This window comes from Haliotis cracherodii, unplaced genomic scaffold (assembly GCF_022045235.1).
Source record: "Haliotis cracherodii isolate W230 unplaced genomic scaffold, xgHalCrac1.p SCAF_12, whole genome shotgun sequence".
In the NCBI taxonomy this organism is placed as follows: Eukaryota; Metazoa; Mollusca; class Gastropoda; order Lepetellida; family Haliotidae; genus Haliotis; species Haliotis cracherodii.
The window spans coordinates 1,925,744-1,952,713 of NW_027266267.1; the positions used below are offsets into that span (position 1 = coordinate 1,925,744).

Below are 26,970 nucleotides of genomic sequence, written 5' to 3' on the forward strand. Positions count from 1 at the left end.
TTGAAATCACCTGAAGCAGTTTGTTCCCAACATGTCCGGAGAGAACAGTGAGTCCAAGGCTTCTTCAGGTGACATTCATCATTCAGGGGGTACACCAGGGGATAATCAGGAAGTCAAGATGGCTCACGATGACGCAACTGATGGCGGCACTTCTCTTGGATCGAGTCCATACCATTCTGATGAAGAAATCATCATGAGTCTGTTTGCCCAAGGAAATGACTCCACATCAAATTCTGACGACCAGGAGCCACTTCATGCAGGTATCACAAAACAGAGCTTATCAGTTCAGAACCTGAAGGGCGTGTAATTTGCATTACAGGTCGATGCTTTGTTAAATGGTAGTTTGCAGGCCACACATATTTTGCACAGATGTACGATGTTGTGATTGTTTGCAACAATTCATTCATTGAACTTTCACACGTTTATGCATATTAAAAACATATAACAAACCTAATTATCAAAGCATTTACGCATATTTCTGTTTTTCAATATTAGACTTTCCCTCGCTGGGAATTAGCAGAGACGAACGAAACTTAATACTTAATCAGACAGACCTCAAGAGGGAAACAGATCCTGGTAAGTTGTTTAGAGTATACCTTACGAGCTAAGGGGAATAATTATTATGGAGTATGTATCACTACTGAGCTATATATCCCTACTGAGCTATATATCCCTACTGAGCTATATATCCCTACTGAGCTATATATCCCGACTGAATGTAACATGTGTGGTCCCGAGACTTTATGGTTATGTTATTATGTTATCTGAACCAAATTCATCAGTTTGATCAGTTGAAGCAGTAGGATTACTTTGCTATTGTATATGAACATATAACAAGCATGACATTTTAGTAGGAGAAGGTAAGATCCTTTACGTCATCATCCAATGTGCCGTGTGTTGAAGTGTACTGACGGGTGAAACCATCTGTGACTGTGTGTTTATGTTCTGCCGATGTCTGGATCTATGACTCAATTGTTTTTAAACATTCATTAGGTTTTCTTATCATTAGGTTTAACTGAACATGGTCGTGATCGGGTGTCTAGTTGTACATTTGTAGAATAAAATTGTGTCCAAAAAGTTCAATCATTTCTCTCCCACTTAAAATAATAATTGAAATTCCAGCATTCTGATTTCCATTCAGTTTATTGCTTTTGAATTCGAAATCTAAACTAGTGTAGTCAATGTTTCACACAAGTTTTATTATTTAAGGCATTTTTTGTTGTTTGTGTGTTTAGATTACTGTTAATTTGCACACAAATGTCTGAGGAATTCATGGTTCTACAAAATAACATATATACAGATTCATACTGCTTTTTTGTTTTGAAAGACCTTTTTTAAGATTTATCAGAAGATCATGATCATGTGAGATGTGTAGCTCATTGTATATTAATATTGATCATCTTTTACTTTCAACAACCCATCCAGTCAGTAAAATGTTAATGATATTTTTATTCTTTCAGGTCACAGAATATTTCCCCAGTATGCTAAGAAGTATTTGGAGCTTAGTTTGCAGAACCCCAGTGACAAAGTAGATATGATTTCAAGAGAAATCCAGAATGTTCTACACCAACATGTTGGTTGGGCCTACGTTGCACATCAGATGGCTCATACTGAATGGCGCAAACCACCTACCATGTCCATCTGTGACGTGGCTATCATTAGAGCCACACAACCACTGCACATCCTGACATTTGTAGAGGACGGAGGAAAACAGGAGCATGCAGTGGAGTACAATGCCCAGCTGACGAGAAGCATCATGGGTTTCATCAAGAAGGAAACAGGTGTGTCACTTGATGTCGTATATGGAGTTGTACCTTCGTCCATGTGGAAGGATGAGAAGCTGTTTAAGGAGAAGCTAGAGCGTATAGAAACTGTAGCCAGACGGAAGGCCTTACCTGGATACCTCCACATGGATACCGAGAGATACACAGCCATAACCAAGGCATTGGTTGACCTTTACAGTGAACCAGGGGTGAAGGTAAATTATTATTAGGCCTCCAAAAGTATGAATATGGTATACATGTATGCCGTTTGGAATTTGATATCATGATAGTTGAATGTAGTATAACATATAACGTGCCTTATTTCTATTATCCAAACAGACAAAGGAACCGACAAAAGCAGTTACAATGTACGATATATGCATGAGGAGTTTCCACAAATGTAGATTTCAAAATGAATTTCCTCATAGAGTATTTTGATATAGTACACATGCAGGTTTTCACAGTCAAAACAAGTTTTCAAAACATGGATAGTGCTTCACTGATTGTATGCCTGAATACACATCCATGGCAATGCCACATAAAGACATAACGTTTATCTCTAAAAGTGTCATTTATCCATTGTAGGACCAGCTTGAGAGCGAGATAATTATTGAATCCCTTGATCGTGACGGAAAAGGTGTGTTTTCATATTCTACATAAAGCTTAGAATTGTTAAAAGAATTGTAAAAAGAATTGTTAAGATGTCTCTTAAAGCGTTCGCTCGTCACACCGAAGACTTGGGTTCGATTCCCGACAACGGTACACTGTGTGAAGCCCATTTTTGGTGTCCCCCGCCGTGATATTACTGGAATATTGCTTAAAGTGGTGTAAAACCATAGTCGCTCACTCACTTGGACTTGGATGGATGAAGGATGATGGATGGCGAGTGATGATCGTTAGGTGGATGAATGGTGATATACGTTGATGGATGATGGTGGTGACTGATAGATGAAAGATGATGGATGGCGAGTGATGACTGTTAGGTGGATAACTGGTGATGTACTGTGATGGATGATGGTGGTAACTGATGGATGAAAGATGATGGATGGCGAGTGATGACCGTTAGGTGGATGAATGGTAATATACTGTGATGGATGATGGGGTGACTGATGGATGAACGGTGATGGCTGATGGATGGCGAGTGATGACCGTTAGGTGGATGAATGGTGATATACTGCGATGGATGATGGTGGTTACTGATGGATGAACGATGATGGATGGCGAGTGATGACCGTTAGGTGGGTGAATGGTAATATACTGTGATGGATGATGGGGTGACTGATGGATGAACGATGATGGATTGAGAGCAATAACCGTTAGGTGGATGAATGGTGATATATTGTGATGGATGATTGGGGTGACTGATGGATGAACGGTGATGGCTGATGGATGGCGAGTGATGACCGTTAGGTGGATGAATGGTGATATACTGCGATGGATGATGGTGGTAACTGATGGATGAAAGATGATGGATGGCGAGTGATGATCGTTAGGTGGATGAATGGTGATATACGTTGATGGATGATGGTGGTGACTGATAGATGAAAGATGATGGATGGCGAGTGATGACTGTTAGGTGGATAACTGGTGATGTACTGTGATGGATGATGGTGGTAACTGATGGATGAAAGATGATGGATGGCGAGTGATGACCGTTAGGTGGATGAATGGTAATATACTGTGATGGATGATGGGGTGACTGATGGATGAACGGTGATGGCTGATGGATGGCGAGTGATGACCGTTAGGTGGATGAATGGTGATATACTGCGATGGATGATGGTGGTTACTGATGGATGAACGATGATGGATGGCGAGTGATGACCGTTAGGTGGGTGAATGGTAATATACTGTGATGGATGATGGGGTGACTGATGGATGAACGATGATGGATTGAGAGCAATAACCGTTAGGTGGATGAATGGTGATATATTGTGATGGATGATTGGGGTGACTGATGGATGAACGATGATGGATTGAGAGTAATAACCGTTAGGTGGATGGATGGTTATATACTCTGATGGATGATGGTGGTGACTGATGGATGAACGGTGATGGATGGCGAGTGATGAGGATTAAGTGGATGAATGGTGAGTGCTGATGGATGAGTGATGGATTGAAGGGCCTGTGTTCAAAGTAACATTATATACCTATGTTTCAGCTTATCTCTTGGGCAAATTTCTAAACCGAAGTGAAACAGATTCTGGCCTCGGTAAGTATATTCTATTATTTATACTTAAACTCGATAACTATTTGAGAGTTATTTATGACCTGTCACTATTCATGTAAACCTTTCAGCATTATATCAATACTTAATCATGACATTAGCTTTCAAGGCAGTAGGGGAGGCATTCTGATGTGTCACTCACATCTGCATTTGCATCATGCTACCTTTCATTTTTCCTTTTACAGGCCATGATAACAAGCAAGTAAGTGAATCTTATGACATCATATCAGTTGTTACATCCATCATGAAATCAAAGTACATAAATGATCTATTAAAGCCCCAAATGCACTTAAACTACTCCAAGTAACATATCTAGAATTGTAGGGGCGGTCGGGTAGCCTAGTGGTTAAAGCGTTTGCTCGTCACTCCGGAAACTCGGGTTCGATTCCCGACATGGGTACAATGTGAGAAGCCAATTTCTGGTGCCCCCGCAGTAATATTGCCTGAATATTGTTAAAATCAGCGTAAAACAATATTCACTCACTCACTATTTATTATTGTACTGAACAAAACGTTTTCTTCCTTTCGTTAACATATCGTTTGCATCTTTACTACAGGAAAGGAAGACAGAGACACAAGACGCAGAAGGTCAGTGGCACCATACTATATGTACATAAACAAGTTCCACCGACACAGAGAATAGTGAACCTAGAAAAATAACTTGGTAATGAGCATATTGAAATAAAAAAGGACCACATCATTGTAATGAAGAAATACGATATATTCCAAATTAATGCACATATGCTTGATGTGTATAAACCTTTCATAGTCTATTTGCATTTCAGATTCAGTTGGCGAGAACGAGGTTTGTAAACCTTGTTCATCTAGAAACATTTTACTGTGAAACGTATGGTCTTGATTTTAGTCCCATTCAACAAAACAGTGACAGAAATTAATTATACCTCAATTAACAAAAAGTGTGTGATTTTAACATTCACAGTTTATTCATGGGACTGTTCTACGTTACGTGTATGTTTATCCTTTCAGCAATACCGATGGGGGCCTGCGGGGGACCTTATCTGGACGCGTGAGGTTTGACATTATACTTAATCCATTGTTTATTTGCCTTTGGATTCTCTTCTTCAATTTTTAATCAACGCTTAAAATGAACCAGTATTTTGGGGAATTACTAGATTTTCAAATCACAATAACACCTCTAACTGAAACATCTGATTTGATGGTATCATCGCCAAAGAAACTAATATTTAGTTACAAATAGTGTTGTTGTTGTTTATCATTAACTGTAGACGTTTTGAAATGATATAATATGTAAATGAAACAAGTACATGTTTGAAAACACCAGTGTCTATTTGAAATACAAAATCTACGACTGATGTGTGTTGGAACAGGAATACCAAAGGTTGCAGAAGGATTTTTTGGAGCCGCGGTATGACAGTGCGGGCAAGCTATTGAAGCTGAAGATCCTGCTGTTTGGACCAACTGGCATGGGTAAATCATCTCTTGGTAATGGGTTCAGGACAGCACTCCTCAACATGGAGCATCCTTCAAATTACCATGCTGTGACATCTGATCCAGTATCTCTCTCCACTGGTGTAAGTTATAGTCTTTCTGTATTCAATAGGGCTTACTTGGCATTTAGTCTAATAGTACATAGTTCAATGTTGCTTTTACAAATACCCAATGTGATGACGTCAACAATGATCTGCCACAATCTACCCGTTAGTCAATGCTGCCCCTATCAAGTCAAACGTTCTATATGTATACCTAGGTTCATGCATATCATCAATACATATTTTATAAAACAACCAATTCGCCCTCACGTTTCACAGAATGGTCATATGTTTTATCATTTGACATTTTCAAAGCACTGAGATAAATTTGATTATAAGAACATGTTTTCATCTTACAGTTCCAAGGAGCTCTCTACAAGAATCACTGGATATTTGACATGCCTGGTATATTCGAGTCACCCGACATTTTATCTTCGAATATCATCAGTATTTTGTCAGGAAAAGTTCCATTTAAAGCCGAGGTATGGCAAATAAAAATTAAAGTGAAACTTATTGATACATAACTTCACAATTCTACACATTTTAGTTTGTCCTCTAAACTAATGATGAGTGAGTGAGTAAGTGAGTGAGTTCGGTTTTACGCCGCCTCGAATAGTATTCCAGGTTTATCAGCGTGTCAGCTTAATGTGGAAGGAAAGTCTTAAGAGATGCAGGTCTGAGACGTTTACCACTTCGGTGAAACTAACGATGCTAGTGCTGCAGGCCTAGAAACATAATCGGGGCGAAACGGGATTCGAACCCACAAGGGCGTACCCAAGGGACGCAACTCTGCACAACGAATATCGGCGCCTTATAGACGATGATGAACAATTGTAATGATGACTTCATAGCTAATATTTTGTATGCATCTCTTTGAACCATGAAAAACAGTTCCATTCTATTTTAAAATCTACAAATGCTATCTCTGTTTAAAATCCAGATTGGGAAGGGTCTTGTCATGATGAATCAAACCTTCAACATGCCCCAAGACCACCACGTCTCCTGTGTGGTTGTAGTTCTGCGACATGAACATGGGGACTTTGGAAGGGAAATCCAGAGACAGCTAGAGTGCGTCCGAAAAACTGTCGCCAAAGGAGGTATGTCTCTTCTGCCTGCAAGGAACGAGCGCTAACATCCACGTGTGGATTACTGAAAACATATCTGTGCTGAAAGAGTGATAACTTTGAGATCATCAGGACAATCAGGTAGTATAACGCAAACCTACCTGTCATCCGATACGAACACTGTTGCCCCCACTGGTGACCTCTGGACCAGGTGTCATTTGTAGGTCATGCGCTATGATCACTCATGACATCCTACATTCAGGAGAGACCCGTGAAGATCCGGGGTAGAATAGGTCTTCAGAAACCCATGCTTGCCGTAACAGGTGACTATGCTTGTCGTAAGAGGCGACTGACGGGATCGGGTGGTCAGGCTCGCTGATTTGGTTAATGCATATCATCGGTCCAAATTGCGTGGATTGATGCTCATGATATTAATCACTGGATTGTCTGGTCCAGGCATGATTATTTACAAACCGTCGTCATATAGCTGGACTATTGCTGAGTGAGGTGTTAAACAACACACACAAAACAAAACATTCAGGATAAGTGGTGTTGAGCCCAACCTCAAACAGCGATTATCGTTTCAGGAATAAATAGTGTGAGAGGATAATTCTATTTCACATCATAATGTAGCAGCTAACAAAGTACAATATGGTAGTAAGTTGATTACACATCTGCCAGGCAAAGAAGCCTATGTCTACAGCATGTGAGTCAAAGTCAAGATATGCACATAGTCCTGTCCCCAGGCCATTAAATCGTTAAAAGTAAATACTGACCCAACATGTCATCTCAAAATCCATCTATTATGACAAATCTCTAAAACTGAACATAACATTAACGTATATAAGCATTCATCCTTTTCGTTTTAATCATTGTCAAATATGGCAAACTTTCTTGTTCCTCCCCATCAAGCAACAGCTTTGCACAAGTTAACTTGATAGAAGTTCTACCTAAACGAAACATTTCTAAGCCTATTTTTATTAAACAAAATCTGAAATTGATGATGAGAATACGGATGGCTGAAACATATTCTGTACCCGGATCTTCATGAGTCCCTCTAGATAAGTTCCATTATATCAGTTCCGTAAATCAGTTCCAATATATCAGTCCAATATATCAGTTCAATATATCAGTTGTAATATATCAGTTGTAATATATCAGTTCAAATATATCAGTACAATATATCAGTTCCAATTGATCAGTTCAAATATATCAGTTCCAATAAATCAGTTCTAATATATCAGTCCAATATATCAGTTCAAATCTATCTGTTCGAATATATCAGTTCTAATATATCAGTTCCAATATATCAATTCCAATATGTCAGTTCTAGTATATCGATTCAGTTTATAAGGTCCAGTATATCAGTTCCAATATATCAGTTCTAATATAACAGTTCCAATTTACAAGTCCAAATATATCAGTTCCAATATATCAGTTCCAATATATCAGTTCCAATTTATCAATCCAATATATCAGTTCTAATATATCAGTCCAATATATCAGTTCCAATTGATCAGTTCAAATATAACAGTTACAATATATTAGTTCTAATATATCAGTTCAAATATATCAGTTCCAATAAATCAGTTCCAATATATCAATTCCAATATGTCAGTTCTAGTATATCGATTCAATTGATAAGGTCCAATCTATCAGTTCAAATATATCAGTTCTAATATATCAGTTCTAATCTATCAGTTCCAATCAATCAGTTCCAATAAATCAGTTCCAATATATCAGTTCAAATACATCAGTTCTAATATATCAGTGCCAATCAATCAGTTCTAATATATCAGTCCCAAAAAATCAGTTCTAATATATCAGTTCCAAAATATCAGTTCCAATATATCAGATCCAATATATCAGTTCCAATAAATCAGTTCCAATAAATCAGTTCTAATATATCAGTACAATATATCAGTTCTAATATATCAGTCCAAATATATCAGTTCCAATATATCAGTTCTAATATATCAGTTCCAATATATAAGTTTTAATATATCAGTTCAAACTGATCAATCCAATATATGAGTTCTTATATATCAGTCCAATGTATCAGATCCAATTGATCAGTTCAAATATATCAGTTCCAATATATTAGTTCTAATATATCAGTTCAAATATATCAGTTTAAATATATCAGTTCCAATAAATCAGTTCCAATATATCAGTTCCAATATATCAGTTCTAGTATTTCGGTTCAGTATATAAGGTCCAATATATCAGTTCAAATATATCAGTTCTAATATATCAGTTCCAATATATCAGATCCAATCAATCAGTTCCAATCAATCAGTTCTAATATATCAGTTCCAATATATTAGTTCCGTAAATCAGTTCCAATATATCACTTCCAAAATATCAGTTCTAATATATCAGTTCCAACATATCAGTTCCAATAAATCAGTTCTAATATATCAGTTCCAATAAATCAGTTCTAATATATCAGTTCCAATAAATCAGTTCTAATATATCAGTTCCAATCAATCAGTTCTAATATATCAGTCCAATATATCAGTTCCAATATATGAGTTCCAATATATCACTTCTAATATATCAGTTCAAATAGATCAGTTCCAATCGATCAGTTCCAATATATCAGTTCAAATATATCAGTCCATTATATCAGTTCCAATCAATCAGTTCTAATATATCAGTCCAATAAGTCTGTTCCAATATATCAGTTCTAATATACCAGCTCCAATATATCAGTTCTAATATATCAGTTCCAATGTATCAGTTCCAATCAATCACTTCTAATATATCACTTATAATCTATCAGTTCCAATGTATCAGTTCAAATAAATCAGTTCCAAAAATAAGTTCTAATATATCAGTTCCAATAAATCAGTTCCAATAAATCAGTTCCAATCAATCAGTTTTAATATATCAGTTCCAATCAATCAGTTCTAATAAATCTGTCCAATATATCAGTTCCTATATATCAGTTCCAATATATCAGTTCTAATATATCAGTCCAATATATCAGTCCAATATATCAGTCCGATATATCAGTTCCTATATATCAGCTCCAATATATCAGTTCCAATATATCAGTCCAATATATCAGTTATAATAAATCAGTTCCAATCAATCAGTTCTAATATATCAGTTCCAATAAATCAGTTATAATATATCAGTCTAGTATATCAGTTCCAATATATCAGTTCAAATATATCACTTCAAATATATCAGTTATAATAGATCAGTACCAATATATCAGTCCAATATATCAGTTCTAATATATCAGTCCAATATAGCAGTTCCAATTGATCAGTTCAAATATATCAGTTCCATTATATCAGTTCTAATATATCAGTCCAATATATCAGTTCCAATATATCAGTTCCAATAAATCAGTTCCAATATATTAGTTCCAATAGATCAGCTCTAATGTATCAGTGCAATATATCAGTTCTAATGTATCCGTTCCAATATATCTGTTCAAATAAATCAGTTCTAATATATCAGTTCCAATAAATCAGTTCTAAAATGTCAGTTCCAATATATCAGTTCCAATATATCAGTTCCAATAAATCAGTTCCAATAAATCAGTTCTAATATATCAGTCCAATTTATCAGTTCTAAAATATCAGTTCCAATATATCAGTTCCAATATATCATTTCCAATATATCAGTTCCAATATATCATTTCCAATATATCGGTTCCAATTAATCAGTTCTAATAGATCAGTTCCAATATATCAGTTCTAATACATCAGTCCAACATGTCAGTTCCTATATATCAGTTCCAATAAATCAGTTCTAATAAATCAGTTCCAATATATCAGTTCTAATATATCAGTTCCAATGTATCAGTTCCAATAAATCAGTTCTAATATATCAGTTCCAATCAATCAGTTCCAACATATCAGTTCCAATAAATCAGTTCTAATATATCATTTCCTATCAATCAGTTCCAATATATCAGTTGTAATAAAACAGTTCCAATATATGAGTTCTAATATATCAGTCCAATATATGAGTTCCAATATATCAGTCCAATATATCAGTTCTAATCAATCAGTTCCAATATAACTGTTCCAATAGATCCGTTCTAATATATCAGTCCTAGATATCAGTTCCAATATATCTGTTCCAATAAATCAGTTCCAATATATCAGTCGAATATATCAGTCCAATATATCAGTACAAATATATCAGTTCCAATTTATCAGCTCTAATATATCAGTTCCAATTTATCAGTCCAATATATCTGTTCCAATAAATCAGTTCCAATATATCAGTCGAATATATCAGTCCAATATATCAGTTCAAATATATCAGTTCCAATTTATCAGCTCTAATATATCAGTTCCATTTTATCAGTCCAATATATCTGTTCCAATGTATCAGTTCTAATATATCAGTCCAATATATCAGTTCAAATAAATCAGTCCAATATATCAGTTCAAATATATCAGTTCCAATTTATCAGCTCTAATATATCAGTTCCAATTGATCAGTCCAATATATCAGTTCTAATATATCAGTCCAATAAATCAGTTCTAATATATCAGTTCCAATATTTCAGTTCCAATATATCAGTTCCAATATATCAGTTCCAATAAATCAGTTCTAATATATCAGTTCCAATATATCAGTTCTAATATGTATGTGTCAATTTATCAGTTATCAGAAATAACACTGATGGTTCTGCTTTTTTGTTAAACTAACGCCTAATATAGTGAAGATCTGTATTCAAAGATCGAGTACTCTTGTGTTGTTTATATAATTTCAAACAAAAATAGTTTTGTTATGGGAAGGACATGCAACTTCAATGCAGACAAGAATTGTACAAACTATGGTGACATTAACCTCGTTCATTTTACTTGTATTATGTATTGAATGATCTTTGCAAACCATGGAATGTACTCTCTCTAATCATTTATCTATTTTGTCATACTTCAGGCGTTTGAATTTTGGCATCTGTTGATAGTGACACATATAGTGAGCTTGATGTCATGGTTCAGACACATCCATCCACCTGGTCCTCACCCACCTTGTATATTGGGCGTGTTGTCATGTTTCAGACACATCCATCCACCTTGTCCTCACCCACCGTGTATATTGGACTTGTTGTCATGTTTCAGACACATCCATCCACCTGGTCCTCACCCAACTTGTAAAGTGGGCTTGTTGTCATGTTTCAGACACATCCATCCACCTGGTCCTCACCCAACTTGTATATTGGGCTTGTTGTCATGTTTTAGACACATCCATCCACCTGGTCCTCACCCAACTTGTATATTGGACTTGTTGTCATGTTTCAGACACATCCATCAACCTGGTCCTCACCCACCTTGTATATTGGGCTTGTTGTCATGTTTTAGACACATCCATCCACCTGGTCCTCACCCACCTTGTATATTGGACTTGTTGTCATGTTTCAGACACATCCATCCACCTGGTCCTCACCCACCTTGTATATTGGACTTGTTGTCATGTTTCAGACACATCCATCCACCTGGTCCTCACCCACCTGGTATGAATGGCTTGTTGTCATGTTTCAGACACATCCATCCACGTGGTCCTCACCCACCTTGTATATTGGGCTTGTTGTCATGTTTCAGACACTTCCATCCTCCTGGTCCTCACCCAACTTGTATATTGGGCTTGTTGTCATGTTTTAGACACATCCATCCACCTGGTCCTCACCCATCTTGTATATTGGACTTGTTGTCATGTTTCGGACACATCCATCCACCTGGTCCTCACCCATCTTGTATATTGGGCGTGTTGTCATGTTTCAGACACATCCATCCACCTGGTCCTCACCCACCCTTGTATATTGGGCTTGTTGTCATGTTTTAGACACATTCATCCACCTGGTCCTCACCCACCTTGTCTATTGGACTTGTTGTCATGTTTCAGACACATCCATCCACCTGGTCCTCATCCACTTTGTCTATTGGGCTTGTTGTCATGTTTCAGACACATCCATCCACCTGGTCGTCACCCAACTTGTATATTGGGCTTGTTGTCATGTTTTAGAAACATCCATCCACCTGGTCCTCAACCACCGTGTATATTGGACTTGTTGTCATGTTTCAGACACATCCATCCACCTGGTCCTCACCCACTTTGTATATTGGGCGTGTTGTCATGTTTCAGACACATCCATCCACCTGGTCCTCACCCACCTTGTATACTGGGCGTGTTGTCATGTTTCAGACACATCCATCCACCTGGTCCTCACCCACCTGGTATAAATGGCTTGTTGTCATGTTTCAGACACATCCATTCACCTGGTCCTCACCCAACTTGTATATTGGGCTTGTTGTCATGTTTCAGACACATCCATCCACCTGGTCCTCACCCAACTTGTATATTGGGCTTGTTGTCATGTTTCAGACACATCCATCTACCTGGTCCTCACCCACCTTGTATATTTGGCTTGTTGTCATGTTTAAGACACATCCATCCACCTGGGCCTCACCCACCGTGTATATTGGACTTGTTGTCATGTTTCAGACACATCCATCAACCTGGTCCTAACCAACCTTGTATATTGGGCGTTTTGTCATCAATTCAGACACATCCATACTCCTGGTCCTCACCCAACTTGTATATTGGGCTTGTTGTCATGTTTCAGACACATCCATCCACCTGGTCCTCACCCACCTTGTATATTGGACTTGTTGTCATGTTTCAGACACATCCATCCACCTGGTCCTCACCCACCTTGTATATTGGGCTTGTTGTCATGTTTCAGACACATCCATCCACCTGGTCCTCACCCAACTTGTTTATTGGGCGTGTTGTCATGTTTCAGACACATCCATCCACCTGGTCCTCACCCACCTTGTATATTGGGCTTGTTGTCATGTTTCAGACACATCCATCCACCTGGTCCTCACCCAACTTGTATATTGGGCTTGTTGTCATGTTTCAGACACATCCATCCATCTGGTCCTCACCCAACCTTGTATATTGGGCTTGTTGTCATGTTTCAGACACAACCATCCACCTGGTCCTCACCCAACTTGTATATTGGGCTTGTTGTCAGGTTTCAGACACATCCATCCACCTTGTCCTCACCCACCTTGTATTTTGGGCTTCTTGTCATATTTCAGACACATTCATCCTCCTGGTCCTCATCCACCTTGTATATTGGGCGTTTTGTCATGTTTCAGACACATCCATCCACCTGGTCCTCACCCACTTTGTCTATTGGATTTGTTGTCATGTTTCAGACACATCCATCCACCTGGTCCTCATCCACTTTCTCTATTGGGCTTGTTGTCATGTTTCAGACACATCCATCCACCTGGTCCTCACCCACCTTGTATATTGGGCTTGTTGTCATGTTTCAGACACATCCATCTACCTGGTCCTCACCCACCTTGTATATTGGGTTTGTTGTCATGTTTTAGACACATCCATCCACCTGGTCCTCACCCACCGTGTATATTGGACTTGTTGTCATGTTTCAGACACATCCATCCACCTGGTCCTCACCCAACTTGTATATTGGGCTTCTTGTCATTTTTCAGACACATTCATCATCCTCCTGGCCCTCATCCACCTTGTATATTGGGCTTGTTCTCATGTTTCAGACACATCCATCCACCTGGTCCTCACCCACCTTGTATATTGGACTTGTTGTCATGTTTCAGACACATCCATCCACCTGGTCCTCACCTACCTTGTATATTGGGCTTGTTGTCATGTTTCAGACACATCCATCCACCTGGTCCTCACCCAACTTGTATATTGGGCTTGTTGTCATGTTTCAGACACATCCATCCACCTGGTCCTCACCCACCTTGTATATTGGGCTTGTTGTCATGTTTCAGACACATCCATCCACCTAGTCCTCACCGAACTTGTATATTGGGCTTGTTGTCATGTTTCAGACACACCCATCCAACTGGTCCTCACCCACCTTGTATAGTGGGCTTCTTGTCATGTTTCAGACACATCCATCCACCTGGTCCTCACCCACCTTGTATATTGGGCGTGTTGTCATGTTTCAGACACATCCATCCATCTGGTCCTCACCCACCCTTGTATATTGGGCTTGTTGTCATGTTTCAGACACATTTATCCACCTGGTCCTCATCCAATTTGTCTATTGGGCTTATTGTCATGTTTCAGACACATCCATCCACCTGGTCCTCACCCACCTTGTATATTGGGCTTGTTGTCATGTTTCAGACACATCCATCTACCTGGTCCTCACCCAACTTGTATATTGGACTTGTTGTCATGTTTTAGACACTTCCATCCACCTGATCCTCACCAACCGTATATATTGGACTTGTTGTCATGTTTCAGACACATCCATCCACCTGGTCCTCACCCACCTGGTATAAATGGCTTGTTGTCATGTTTCAGACACATCCATCCACCTGGTCCTCACCCAACTTGTATATTGGGCGTGTTGTCATGTTTGAGACACACCCATCCACCTGGTCCTCACCCACCTTGTATAGTGGGCTTGTTGTCATGTTTCAGACACATCCATCCACCTGGTCCTCACCAAACTTGTATATTGGGCGTGTTGTCATGTTTCAGACCTATCCATCCATCTGGTCCTCACCAACCTTGTATATTGGGCTTGTTGTCATGTTTCAGACACAACCATCCACCTGGTCCTCACCCACCTTGTCTATTGGACTTGTTGTCATGTTTCAGACACATTTATCCACCTGGTCCTCATCCACTTTGTCTATTGGGCTTATTGTCATGTTTCAGACACATCCATCCACCTGGTCCACACCCAACTTGTATATTGGGCTTGTTGTCATGTTTCAGACACATCCATCTACCTGGTCCTCACCCACCTTGTATATTGGGCTTGTTGTCATGTTTTAGACACATCCATCCACCTGGTCCTCACCCACCGTATATATTGGACTTGTTGTCATGTTTCAGACACATCCATCCACCTGGTCCTCACCCACCTTGTAGATTGGGCGTGTTGTCATGTTTCAGACACATCCATCCACCTGGTCCTCACCCACCTGGTATAAATGGCTTGTTGTCATGTTTCAAACACATCCATCCACCTGGTCCTCACCCAACTTGTATATTGGGCTTGTTGTCATGTTTCAGACACATCCATCCACCTTCTCCTCACCCACCTTGTATATTGGGCTTCTTGTCATTTTTCAGACACATTCATCCTCCTGGTCCTCATCCACCTTGTATATTGGGCGTTTTGTCATGTTTCAGACACATCCATCCACCTGGTCCTCACCCACCTTGTATATTGGACTTGTTGTCATGTTTTAGACACATCCATCCACCTGGTCCTCACCCACCGTATATATTGGACTTGTTGTCATGTTTCAGACACATCCATCCACCTGGTCCTCACCCACCTTGTATATTGGGCGTGTTGTCATGTTTCAGACACATCCATCCACCTGGTCCTCACCCACCTGGTATAAATGGCTTGTTGTCATGTTTCAAACACATCCATCCACCTGGTCCTCACCCAACTTGTATATTGGGCTTGTTGTCATGTTTCAGACACATCCATCCACCTTGTCCTCACCCACCTTGTATATTGGGCTTCTTGTCATTTTTCAGACACATTCATCCTCCTGGTCCTCATCCACCTTGTATATTGGGCGTTTTGTCATGTTTCAGACACATCCATCCACCTGGTCCTCACCCACCTTGTCTATTGGACTTGTTGTCATGTTTCAGACACATCCATCCACCTGGTCCTCATCCACTTTCTCTATTGGGCTTGTTGTCATGTTTCAGACACATCCATCCACCTGGTCCTCACCCACCTTGTATATTGGGCTTGTTGTCATGTTTCAGACACATCCATCTACCTGGTCCTCACCCACCTTGTATATGGGGTTTGTTGTCATGTTTTAGACACATCCATCCACCTGGTCCTCATCCACCTTGTATATTGGGCTTGTTGTCATGTTTCAGACACATCCATCTACCTGGTCCTCACCAACCTTGTATATTGGGTTTGTTGTCATGTTTCAGACACATCCATCCACCTGGTCCTCACCCACCGTGTATATTGGACTTGTTGTCATGTTTCAGACACATCCATCCACCTGGTCCTCAACCAACTTGTATATTGGGCTTGTTGTCATGTTTCAGACACATCCATCCACCTTGTCCTCACCAGACTTGTATATTGGGCTTCTTGTCATTTTTCAGACATATTCATCATCCTGGTCCTCATCCACCTTGTATATTGGGCTTGTTGTCATGTTTCAGACACATCCATCCACCTGGTCCTCACCCACCTTGTATATTGGACTTGTTGTCATGTTTCAGACACATCCATCCACCTGGTCCTCACCTACCTTGTATATTGGGCTTGTTGTCATGTTTCAGATACATCCATCTAACTGGTCCTCACCCAACTTGTATATTGGGCTTGTTGTCATGTTTCAGACACATCCATCCACCTGGTCCTCACCCAACTTGTATATTGGGCGTGTTGTCATAATTCAGACACATCCATACTCCTGGTCCTCACCCACCGTGTATATTGGACTTGTTGTCATGTTTCAGACACATCCATCCACCTGGTCCTCACCCAACTTGTATATTGGGCTTGTTGTCATGTTTCAGACACATCCATCCACCTGGTCCTCACCCAACTTGTATATTGGGCTTGTTGTCATGTTTCAGACACATCCATCCACCTGGTCCTCACCCACCTTGTATAGTGGGCTTCTTGTCATGTTTCAGACACATCCATCCACCTGGTCCTCACCGAACTTGTATATTGGGCGTGTTGTCATGTTTCAGACACATCCATCCATCTGGTCTTCACCCACCCTTGTATATTGGGCTTTTTGTCATGTTTCAGACACAACCATCCACCTGGTCCTCACCCACCTTGTCTATTGGACTTGTTGTCATGTTTCAGACACATTTATCCACCTGGTCTTCATCCACTTTGTCTATTGGGCTTCTGGTCATGTTTCAGACACATCCATCCACCTGGTCCACACCCATCTTGTATATTGGGCTTGTTGTCATGTTTCAGACACATCCATCTACCTGGTCCTCACCCACCTTGTATATTGGGTTTGTTGTCATGTTTCAGACACATCCATCCACCTGGTCCTCACCCACCGTGTATATTGGACTTGTTGTCATGTTTCAGACACATCCATCCACCTGGTCCTCACCCACCTTGTATATTGGGCTTGTTGTCATGTTTCAGACACATCCATCTACCTGGTCCTCACCCACCTTGTATATTGGGTTTGTTGTCATGTTTTAGACACATCCATCCACCTGGTCCTCACCCACCGTGTATATTGGACTTGTTGTCATGTTTCAGACACATCCATCCACCTGGTCCTCAACCAACTTGTATATTGGGCTTGTTGTCATGTTTCAGACACATCCATCCACCTTGTCCTCACCCAACTTGTATATTGGGCTTCTTGTCATTTTTCAGACACATTCATCATCTTCCTGGTCCTCATCCACCTTGTATATTGGGCTTGTTGTCATGTTTCAGACACATCCATCCACCTGGTCCTCACCCACCTTGTATATTGGACTTGTTGTCATGTTTCAGACACATCCATCCACCTGGTCCTCACCTACCTTGTATATTGGGCTTGTTGTCATGTTTCAGACACATCCATCCACCTGGTCCTCACCCAACTTGTATATTGGGCGTGTTGTCATAATTCAGACACATCCATACTCCTGGTCCTCACCCACCGTGTATATTGGACTTGTTGTCATGTTTCAGACACATCCATCCACCTGGTCCTCACCCACCTTGTATATTGGGCTTGTTGTCATGTTTCAGACACATCCATCCACCTAGTCCTCACCGAACTTGTATATTGGGCTTGTTGTCATGTTTCAGACACACCCATCCAACTGGTCCTCACCCACCTTGTATAGTGGGCTTCTTGTCATGTTTCAGACACATCCATCCACCTGGTCCTCACCCACCTTGTATATTGGGCGTGTTGTCATGTTTCAGACACATCCATCCATCTGGTCCTCACCCACCCTTGTATATTTGGCTTGTTGTCATGTTTCAGACACATTTATCCACCTGGTCCTCATCCAATTTGTCTATTGGGCTTATTGTCATGTTTCAGACACATCCATCCACCTGGTCCTCACCCACCTTGTATATTGGGCTTGTTGTCATGTTTCAGACACATCCATCTACCTGGTCCTCACCCAACTTGTATATTGGACTTGTTGTCATGTTTTAGACACTTCCATCCACCTGATCCTCACCCACCGTATATATTGGACTTGTTGTCATGTTTCAGACACATCCATCCACCTGGTACTCACCCACCTGGTATAAATGGCTTGTTGTCATGTTTCAGACACATCCATCCACCTGGTCCTCACCCAACTTGTATATTGGGCGTGTTGTCATGTTTGAGACACACCCATCCACCTGGTCCTCACCCACCTTGTATAGTGGGCTTGTTGTCATGTTTCAGACACATCCATCCACCTGGTCCTCACCAAACTTGTATATTGGGCGTGTTGTCATGTTTCAGACCTATCCATCCATCTGGTCCTCACCAACCTTGTATATTGGGCTTGTTGTCATGTTTCAGACACAACCATCCACCTGGTCCTCACCCACCTTGTCTATTGGACTTGTTGTCATGTTTCAGACACATTTATCCACCTGGTCCTCATCCACTTTGTCTATTGGGCTTATTGTCATGTTTCAGACACATCCATCCACCTGGTCCACACCCAACTTGTATATTGGGCTTGTTGTCATGTTTCAGACACATCCATCTACCTGGTCCTCACCCACCTTGTATATTGGGCTTGTTGTCATGTTTTAGACACATCCATCCACCTGGTCCTCACCCACCGTATATATCGGACTTGTTGTCATGTTTCAGACACATCCATCCACCTGGTCCTCACCCACCTTGTATATTGGGCGTGTTGTCATGTTTCAGACACATCCATCCACCTGGTCCTCACCCACCTGGTATAAATGGCTTGTTGTCATGTTTCAAACACATCCATCCACCTGGTCCTCACCCAACTTGTATATTGGGCTTGTTGTTGTGTTTCAGACACATCCATCCACCTTGTCCTCACCCACCTTGTATATTGGGCTTCTTGTCATTTTTCAGACACATTCATCCTCCTGGTCCTCATCCACCTTGTATATTGGGCGTTTTGTCATGTTTCAGACACATCCATCCACCTGGTCCTCACCCACCTTGTCTATTGGACTTGTTGTCATGTTTTAGACACATCCATCCACCTGGTCCTCACCCACCGTTTATATTGGACTTGTTGTCATGTTTCAGACACATCCATCCACCTGGTCCTCACCCACCTTGTATATTGGGCGTGTTGTCATGTTTCAGACACATCCATCCACCTGGTCCTCACCCACCTGGTATAAATGGCTTGTTGTCATGTTTCAAACACATCCATCCACCTGGTCCTCACCCAACTTGTATATTGGGCTTGTTGTCATGTTTCAGACACATCCATCCACCTTGTCCTCACCCACCTTGTATATTGGGCTTCTTGTCATTTTTCAGACACATTCATCCTCCTGGTCCTCATCCACCTTGTATATTGGGCGTTTTGTCATGTTTCAGACACATCCATCCACCTGGTCCTCACCCACCTTGTCTATTGGACTTGTTGTCATGTTTCAGACACATCCATCCACCTGGTCCTCATCCACTTTCTCTATTGGGCTTGTTGTCATGTTTCAGACACATCGATCCACCTGGTCCTCACCCAACTTGTATATTGGGCTTGTTGTCATGTTTCAGACACATCCATCTACCTGGTCCTCACCCACCTTGTATATGGGGTTTGTTGTCATGTTTTAGACACATGAATCCACCTGGTCCTCACCCACCTTGTATATTGGGCTTGTTGTCATGTTTCAGACACATCCATCTACCTGGTCCTCACCCACCTTGTATATTGGGTTTGTTGTCATGTTTCAGACACATCCATCCACCTGGTCCTCACCCACCGTGTATATTGGACTTGTTGTCATGTTTCAGATACATCCATCCACCTGGTCCTCAACCAACTTGTATATTGGGCTTGTTGTGATGTTTCAGACAAATCCATCCACCTTGTCCTCACCCAACTTGTATATTGGGCTTCTTGTCATTTTTCAGACATATTCATCATCCTGGTCCTCATCCACCTTGTATATTGGACTTGTTGTCATGTTTCAGACACATCCATCCACCTGGTCCTCACCCACCTTGTATATTGGACTTGTTGTCATGTTTCAGACACATCCATCCACCTGGTCCTCACCTACCTTGTATATTGGGCTTGTTGTCATGTTTCAGATACATCCATCTAACTGGTCCTCACCCAACTTGTATATTGGGCGTGTTGTCATGTTTCAGACACATCCATCCACCTGGTCCTCACCCAACTTGTATATTGGGCGTGTTGTCATAATTCAGACACATCCATACTCCTGGTCCTCACCCACCGTGTATATTGGACTTGTTGTCATGTTTCAGACACATCCATCCACCTGGTCCTCACCCAACTTGTATATTGGGCTTGTTGTCATGTTTCAGACACATCCATCCACCTGGTCCTCACCCAACTTGTATATTGGGCTTGTTGTCATGTTTCAGACACATCCATCCACCTGGTCCTCACCCACCTTGTATAGTGGGCTTCTTGTCATGTTTCAGACACATCCATCCACCTGGTCCTCACCGAACTTGTATATTGGGCGTGTTGTCATGTTTCAGACACATCCATCCATCTGGTCTTCACCCACCCTTGTATATTGGGCTTTTTGTCATGTTTCAGACACATTTATCCACCTGGTCTTCATCCACTTTGTCTATTGGGCTTCTGGTCATGTTTCAGACACATCCATCCACCTGGTCCACACCCACCTTGTATATTGGGCTTGTTGTCATGTTTCAGACACATCCATCTACCTGGTCCTCACCCACCTTGTATATTGGGTTTGTTGTCATGTTTCAGACACATCCATCCACCTGGTCCTCACCCACCGTGTATATTGGACTTGTTGTCATGTTTCAGACACATCCATCCACCTGGTCCTCACCCACCTTGTATATTGGGCTTGTTGTCATGTTTCAGACACATCCATCCACCTTGTCCTCACCCAACTTGTATATTGGGCTTCTTGTCATTTTTCAGACATATTCATCATCCTGGTCCTCATCCACCTTGTATATTGGGCTTGTTGTCATGTTTCAGACACATTTATCCACCTGGTCCTCACCCACCTTGTATATTGGACTTGTTGTCATGTTTCAGACACATCCATAAAATCTGGCCCTCACCTACCTTGTATATTGGGCTTGTTGTCATGTTTCAGATACATCCATCTAACTGGTCCTCACCCAACTTGTATATTGGGCGTGTTGTCATGTTTCAGACACATCCATCCACCTTGTCCTCACCCAACTTGTATATTGGGCGTGTTGTCATAATTCAGACACATCCATACTCCTGGTCCTCACCCACCGTGTATATTGGACTTGTTGTCATGTTTCAGACACATCCATCCACCTGGTCCTCACCCAACTTGTATATTGGGCTTGTTGTCATGTTTCAGACACATCCATCCACCTGGTCCTCACCCAACTTGTATATTGGGCTTGTTGTCATGTTTCAGACACATCCATCCACCTGGTCCTCACCCACCTTGTATAGTAGGCTTCTTGTCATGTTTCAGACACATCCATCCACCTGGTCCTCACCGAACTTGTATATTGGGCGTGTTGTCATGTTTCAGACACATCCATCCATCTGGTCTTCACCCACCCTTGTATATTGGGCTTTTTGTCATGTTTCAGACACAACCATCCACCTGGTCCTCACCCACCTTGTCTATTGGACTTGTTGTCATGTTTCAGACACATTTATCCACCTGGTCTTCATCCACTTTGTCTATTGGGCTTCTGGTCATGTTTCAGACACATCCATCCACCTGGTCCACACCCACCTTGTATATTGGGCTTGTTGTCATGTTTCAGACACATCCATCTACCTGGTCCTCACCCACCTTGTATATTGGGCGTGTTGTCATGTTTTAGACACATCCATGCACCTGATCCTCACCCACCTGGTATAAATGGCTTGTTGTCATGTTTCAAACACATCCATCCACCTGGTCCTCACCCAACTTGTATATTGGGCTTGTTGTCAGGTTTCAGACACATCCATCCACCTTGTCCTCACCCACCTCGTATATTGGGCTTCTTGTCATTTTTCAGACACATCCATCCACCTGGTCCTCACCCAACTTGTATATTGGGCGTGTTGTCATAATTCAGACACATCCATACTCCTGGTCCTCACCCACCGTGTATATTGGACTTGTTGTCATGTTTCAGACACATCCATCCACCTGGTCCTCACCCAACTTGTATATTGTGCGTGTTGTCATGTTTCAGACACATACATCCATCTGGTCCTCACCCACCCTTGTATATTGGGCTTGTTGTCATGTTTCAGACACAACCATCCACCTGGTCCTCACCCACCTTGTCTATTGGACTTGTTGTCATGTTTCAGACACATTTATCCACCTGGTCCTCATCCACTTTGTCTATTGGGCTTATTGTCATGTTTCAGACACATCCATCCACCTGGTCCACACCCACCTTGTATATTGGGCTTGTTGTCATGTTTCAGACACATCCATCTACCTGGTCCTCACCCACCTTGTATATTGGGCTTGTTGTCATGTTTTAGACACATCCATCCACCTGGTCCTCACCCACCGTATATATTGGACTTGTTGTCATGTTTCAGACACATCCATCCACCTGGTCCTCACCCACCTGGTATAAATGGCTTGTTGTCATGTTTCAGACACATGCATCCACCTGGTCCTCACCCAACTTGTATATTGGGCTTGTTGTCATGTTTCAGACACATCCATCCACCTTGGCCTCACCCAACTTGTATATTGGGCTTCTTGTCATTTTTCAGACACATTCATCATCCTGGTCCTCATCCACCTTGTATATTGGGCTTGTTGTCATGTTTCAGACACATCCATCCACCTGGTCCTCATCCACCTTGTATATTGGACTTGTTGTCATGTTTCAGACACATCCATCCACCTGGTCCTCACCCACCTTGTATATTGCACTTGTTGTCATGTTTCAGACACATCCATCTAACTGGTCCTCACCCAACTTGTATATTGGGCTTGTTGTCATGTTTCAGACACATCCATCCACCTGGTCCTCACCCACCTTGTATATTGGACTTGTTGTCATGTTTCAGACACATCCATCCACCTTGTCCTCACCCAACTTGTATATTGGGCTTCTTGTCATCTTTCAGACACATTCATCATCCTGTTCCTCATCCACCTTGTATATTGGACTTGTTGTCATGTTTCAGACACATCCATCCACCTGGTCCTCACCCACCTTGTATATTGGGCTTGTTGTCATGTTTCAGACACATCTATCCTCCTGGTCCTCACCCAACTTGTATATTGGGCGTGTTGTCATGTTTCAGACACATCCATCCATCTGGTCCTCACCCACCCTTGTCTATTGGACTTGTTGTCATGTTTCAGACACAACCATCCACCTGGTCCTCACCCACCTTGTCTATTGGACTTATTGTCATGTTTCAGACGCATCCATCCACCTGGTCCTCATCCACTTTGTCTATTGGGCTTATTGTCATGTTTCAGACACATCCATCTACCTGGTCCTCACCCACCTAGTATATTGGGCTTGTTGTCATGTTTTAGACACATCCATCCACCTGGTCCTCACCCACCGTATATATTGGACTTGTTGTCATGTTTTAGACACATCCATCCACCTGGTCCTCACCCAACTTGTATATTGGGCTTGTTGTCATGTTTCAGACACATGCATCCACCTGGTCCTCACCCAACTTGTATATTGGGCTTGTTGTCATGTTTCAGACACATGCATCCACCTGGTCCTCACCCACCTGGTATAAATGGCTTCTTGTCATGTTTCAGACACATCCATCCACCTGGTCCTCACACAACTTGTATTTTGGGCTTGTTGTCATGTTTCAGACACATGCATCCACCTGGTCCTCACCCACCTGGTATAAATGGCTTGTTGTCATGTTTCAGACACATCCATCCACCTGGTCCTCACACAACTTGTATATTGGGCTTGTTGTCATGTTTCAGACACATCCATCCACCTGGTCCTCACCCACCTTGTATATTGGGCTTGTTGTCATGTTTCAGACACATCCATCCACCTGGTCCTCACCCACCGTATATATTGGACTTGTTGTCATGTTTTAGACACATCCATCCACCTGGTCCTCACCCACCGTATATATTGGGCTTGTTGTCATGGTTCAGACACATCCATCCACCTGGTCCTCACCCACCTTGTATATTGGGCGTGTTGCCATGTTTCAGACACATCCATCCACCTGGTCCTCACCCACCGTATATATTGGACTTGTTGTCATGTTTCAGACACATCCATCCACCTGGTCCTCACCCAACTTGTATATTGGGCTTGTTGTCATGTTTCAGACACATGCATCCACCTGGTCCTCACCCACCTGGTATAAATGGCTTGTTGTCATGTTTCAGACACATCCATCCACCTGGTCCTCACACAACTTGTATATTGGGCTTGTTGTCATGTTTCAGACACATCCATCCACCTGGTCCTCACCCAACTTGTATATTGGGCTTGTTGTCATGTTTTAGACACATGCATCCACCTGGTCCTCACCCACCGTATATATTGGACTTGTTGTCATGTTTCAGACACATCCATCCACCTGGTCCTCATCCACTTTGTCTATTGGGCTTATTGTCATGTTTCAGACACATCCATCTACCTGGTCCTCACCCACCTTGTATATTGGACTTGTTGTCATGTTTTAGACACATCCATCCACCTGGTCCTCACCCACCGTATATATTGGACTTGTTGTCATGTTTCAGACACATCCATCCACCTGGTCCTCACCCACCTTGTATATTGGGCGTGTTGTCATGTTTCAGACACATGCATCCACCTGGTCCTCACCCACCTGGTATAAATGGCTTGTTGTCATGTTTCAGACACATCCATCTACCTGGTCCTCACCCAACTTGTATATTGGGCTTGTTGTCATGTTTCAGACACATCCATCCACCTGGTCCTCACCCAACTTGTATATTGGGCTTGTTGTCATGTTTCAGACACATCCATCCACCTGGTCCTCACCCACCTTGTATAGTAGGCTTCTTGTCATGTTTCAGACACATCCATCCACCTGGTCCTCACCGAACTTGTATATTGGGCGTGTTGTCATGTTTCAGACACATCCATCCATCTGGTCTTCACCCACCCTTGTATATTGGGCTTTTTGTCATGTTTCAGACACAACCATCCACCTGGTCCTCACCCACCTTGTATATTGGGCTTGTTGTCATGGTTCAGACACATCCATCCACCTGGTCCTCACCCACCTTGTATAATGGGTCCGTTGTCATGTTTCAGACACATCCATCCTCCTGGTCCTCACCCACCTTGTATATTGGACTTGTTGTCATGTTTCAGACACATCCATCCACCTGGTCCTCATCCACCTTGTATATTGGGCTTGTTGTCATGTTTCAGACACATCCATCCACCTGGTCCTCACCCAACTTGTATATTGGGCGTGTTGTCATGTTTCAGACACATCCATCCACCTGGTCCTCACCCACCTTGTATAGTGGGCTTGTTGTCATGTTTCAGACACATCCATCCACCTGGTCCTCACCCACCTTGATGAGTGTGACCACCAGTTCCGTGACAGAGCCAATCTGCCCAACTTGTACCAGTCGAGTAAAGTACAGGAAGCTGTCAGGTTGATGTCAAAGAAGACTGGCGTACTCCCCTCCTCTATCAGTTTCGTCAGGAACTACTTTCAGGAAACAGACGCGGATGTGATCTCTAAACTCCAGCATCTCAGGGTTCTTCATAGAATCCTGTCCAGCTGCGTGGACCAAGAAGAGAAGAAACTCAACCAAGAGCAGCAAGAAAGAATGTACAGTGAAATCAGCAAAATTGATCAGAACAGACGTACTCTCGGTCCTCCTACCTATGGGAGTGTTAAAGCAATGTTGGCCGTGTTACTTATGGCCTTAATGGTTGCAGTCATGATCAAACTTTGCAACCTTCCTCCTCCTGCATAGACATACTGAGAGGTTGTATACATACTGATTATCTTTTAAGGTGTTGTTGTTGTTGTTACCTAACGAAGCACGCGGCAATAGTTTAGCTGTATGACGATGATCTTACAATGTACGTAAGGCAAAACGTTGAAAACATACATGTACATGTATTGTTTATATTAATGATTACGTAGTGTAATCTTCAGTGTAATTGCAAACTGTTCCACTGTTATGACCTCGATTTGATTCAATTGTTTGATAGGAATTACTTAGAAGTTGACGGATGACAAGA

The 26,970-nt window shown here is 41.7% G+C and overlaps 1 protein-coding gene across 1 annotated transcript; it reads left to right on the top strand.

Annotated features, from left to right (window-relative positions):
• On the top strand, window positions 1–26,729 carry LOC139458050 (uncharacterized). The gene is made up of 12 exons (XM_071239364.1): window positions 1–260; window positions 1,461–1,978; window positions 2,349–2,400; window positions 3,925–3,975; window positions 4,176–4,192; window positions 4,548–4,578; window positions 4,776–4,795; window positions 4,978–5,022; window positions 5,340–5,543; window positions 5,861–5,983; window positions 6,442–6,598; window positions 26,260–26,729. Exons 1-12 carry the CDS (start codon window positions 32–34, stop codon window positions 26,697–26,699), a joined length of 1,887 nt encoding a protein of 628 aa, XP_071095465.1. The 5' UTR covers window positions 1–31; the 3' UTR covers window positions 26,700–26,729.
• Window positions 26,730–26,970: the final 241 nt, after the last annotated feature.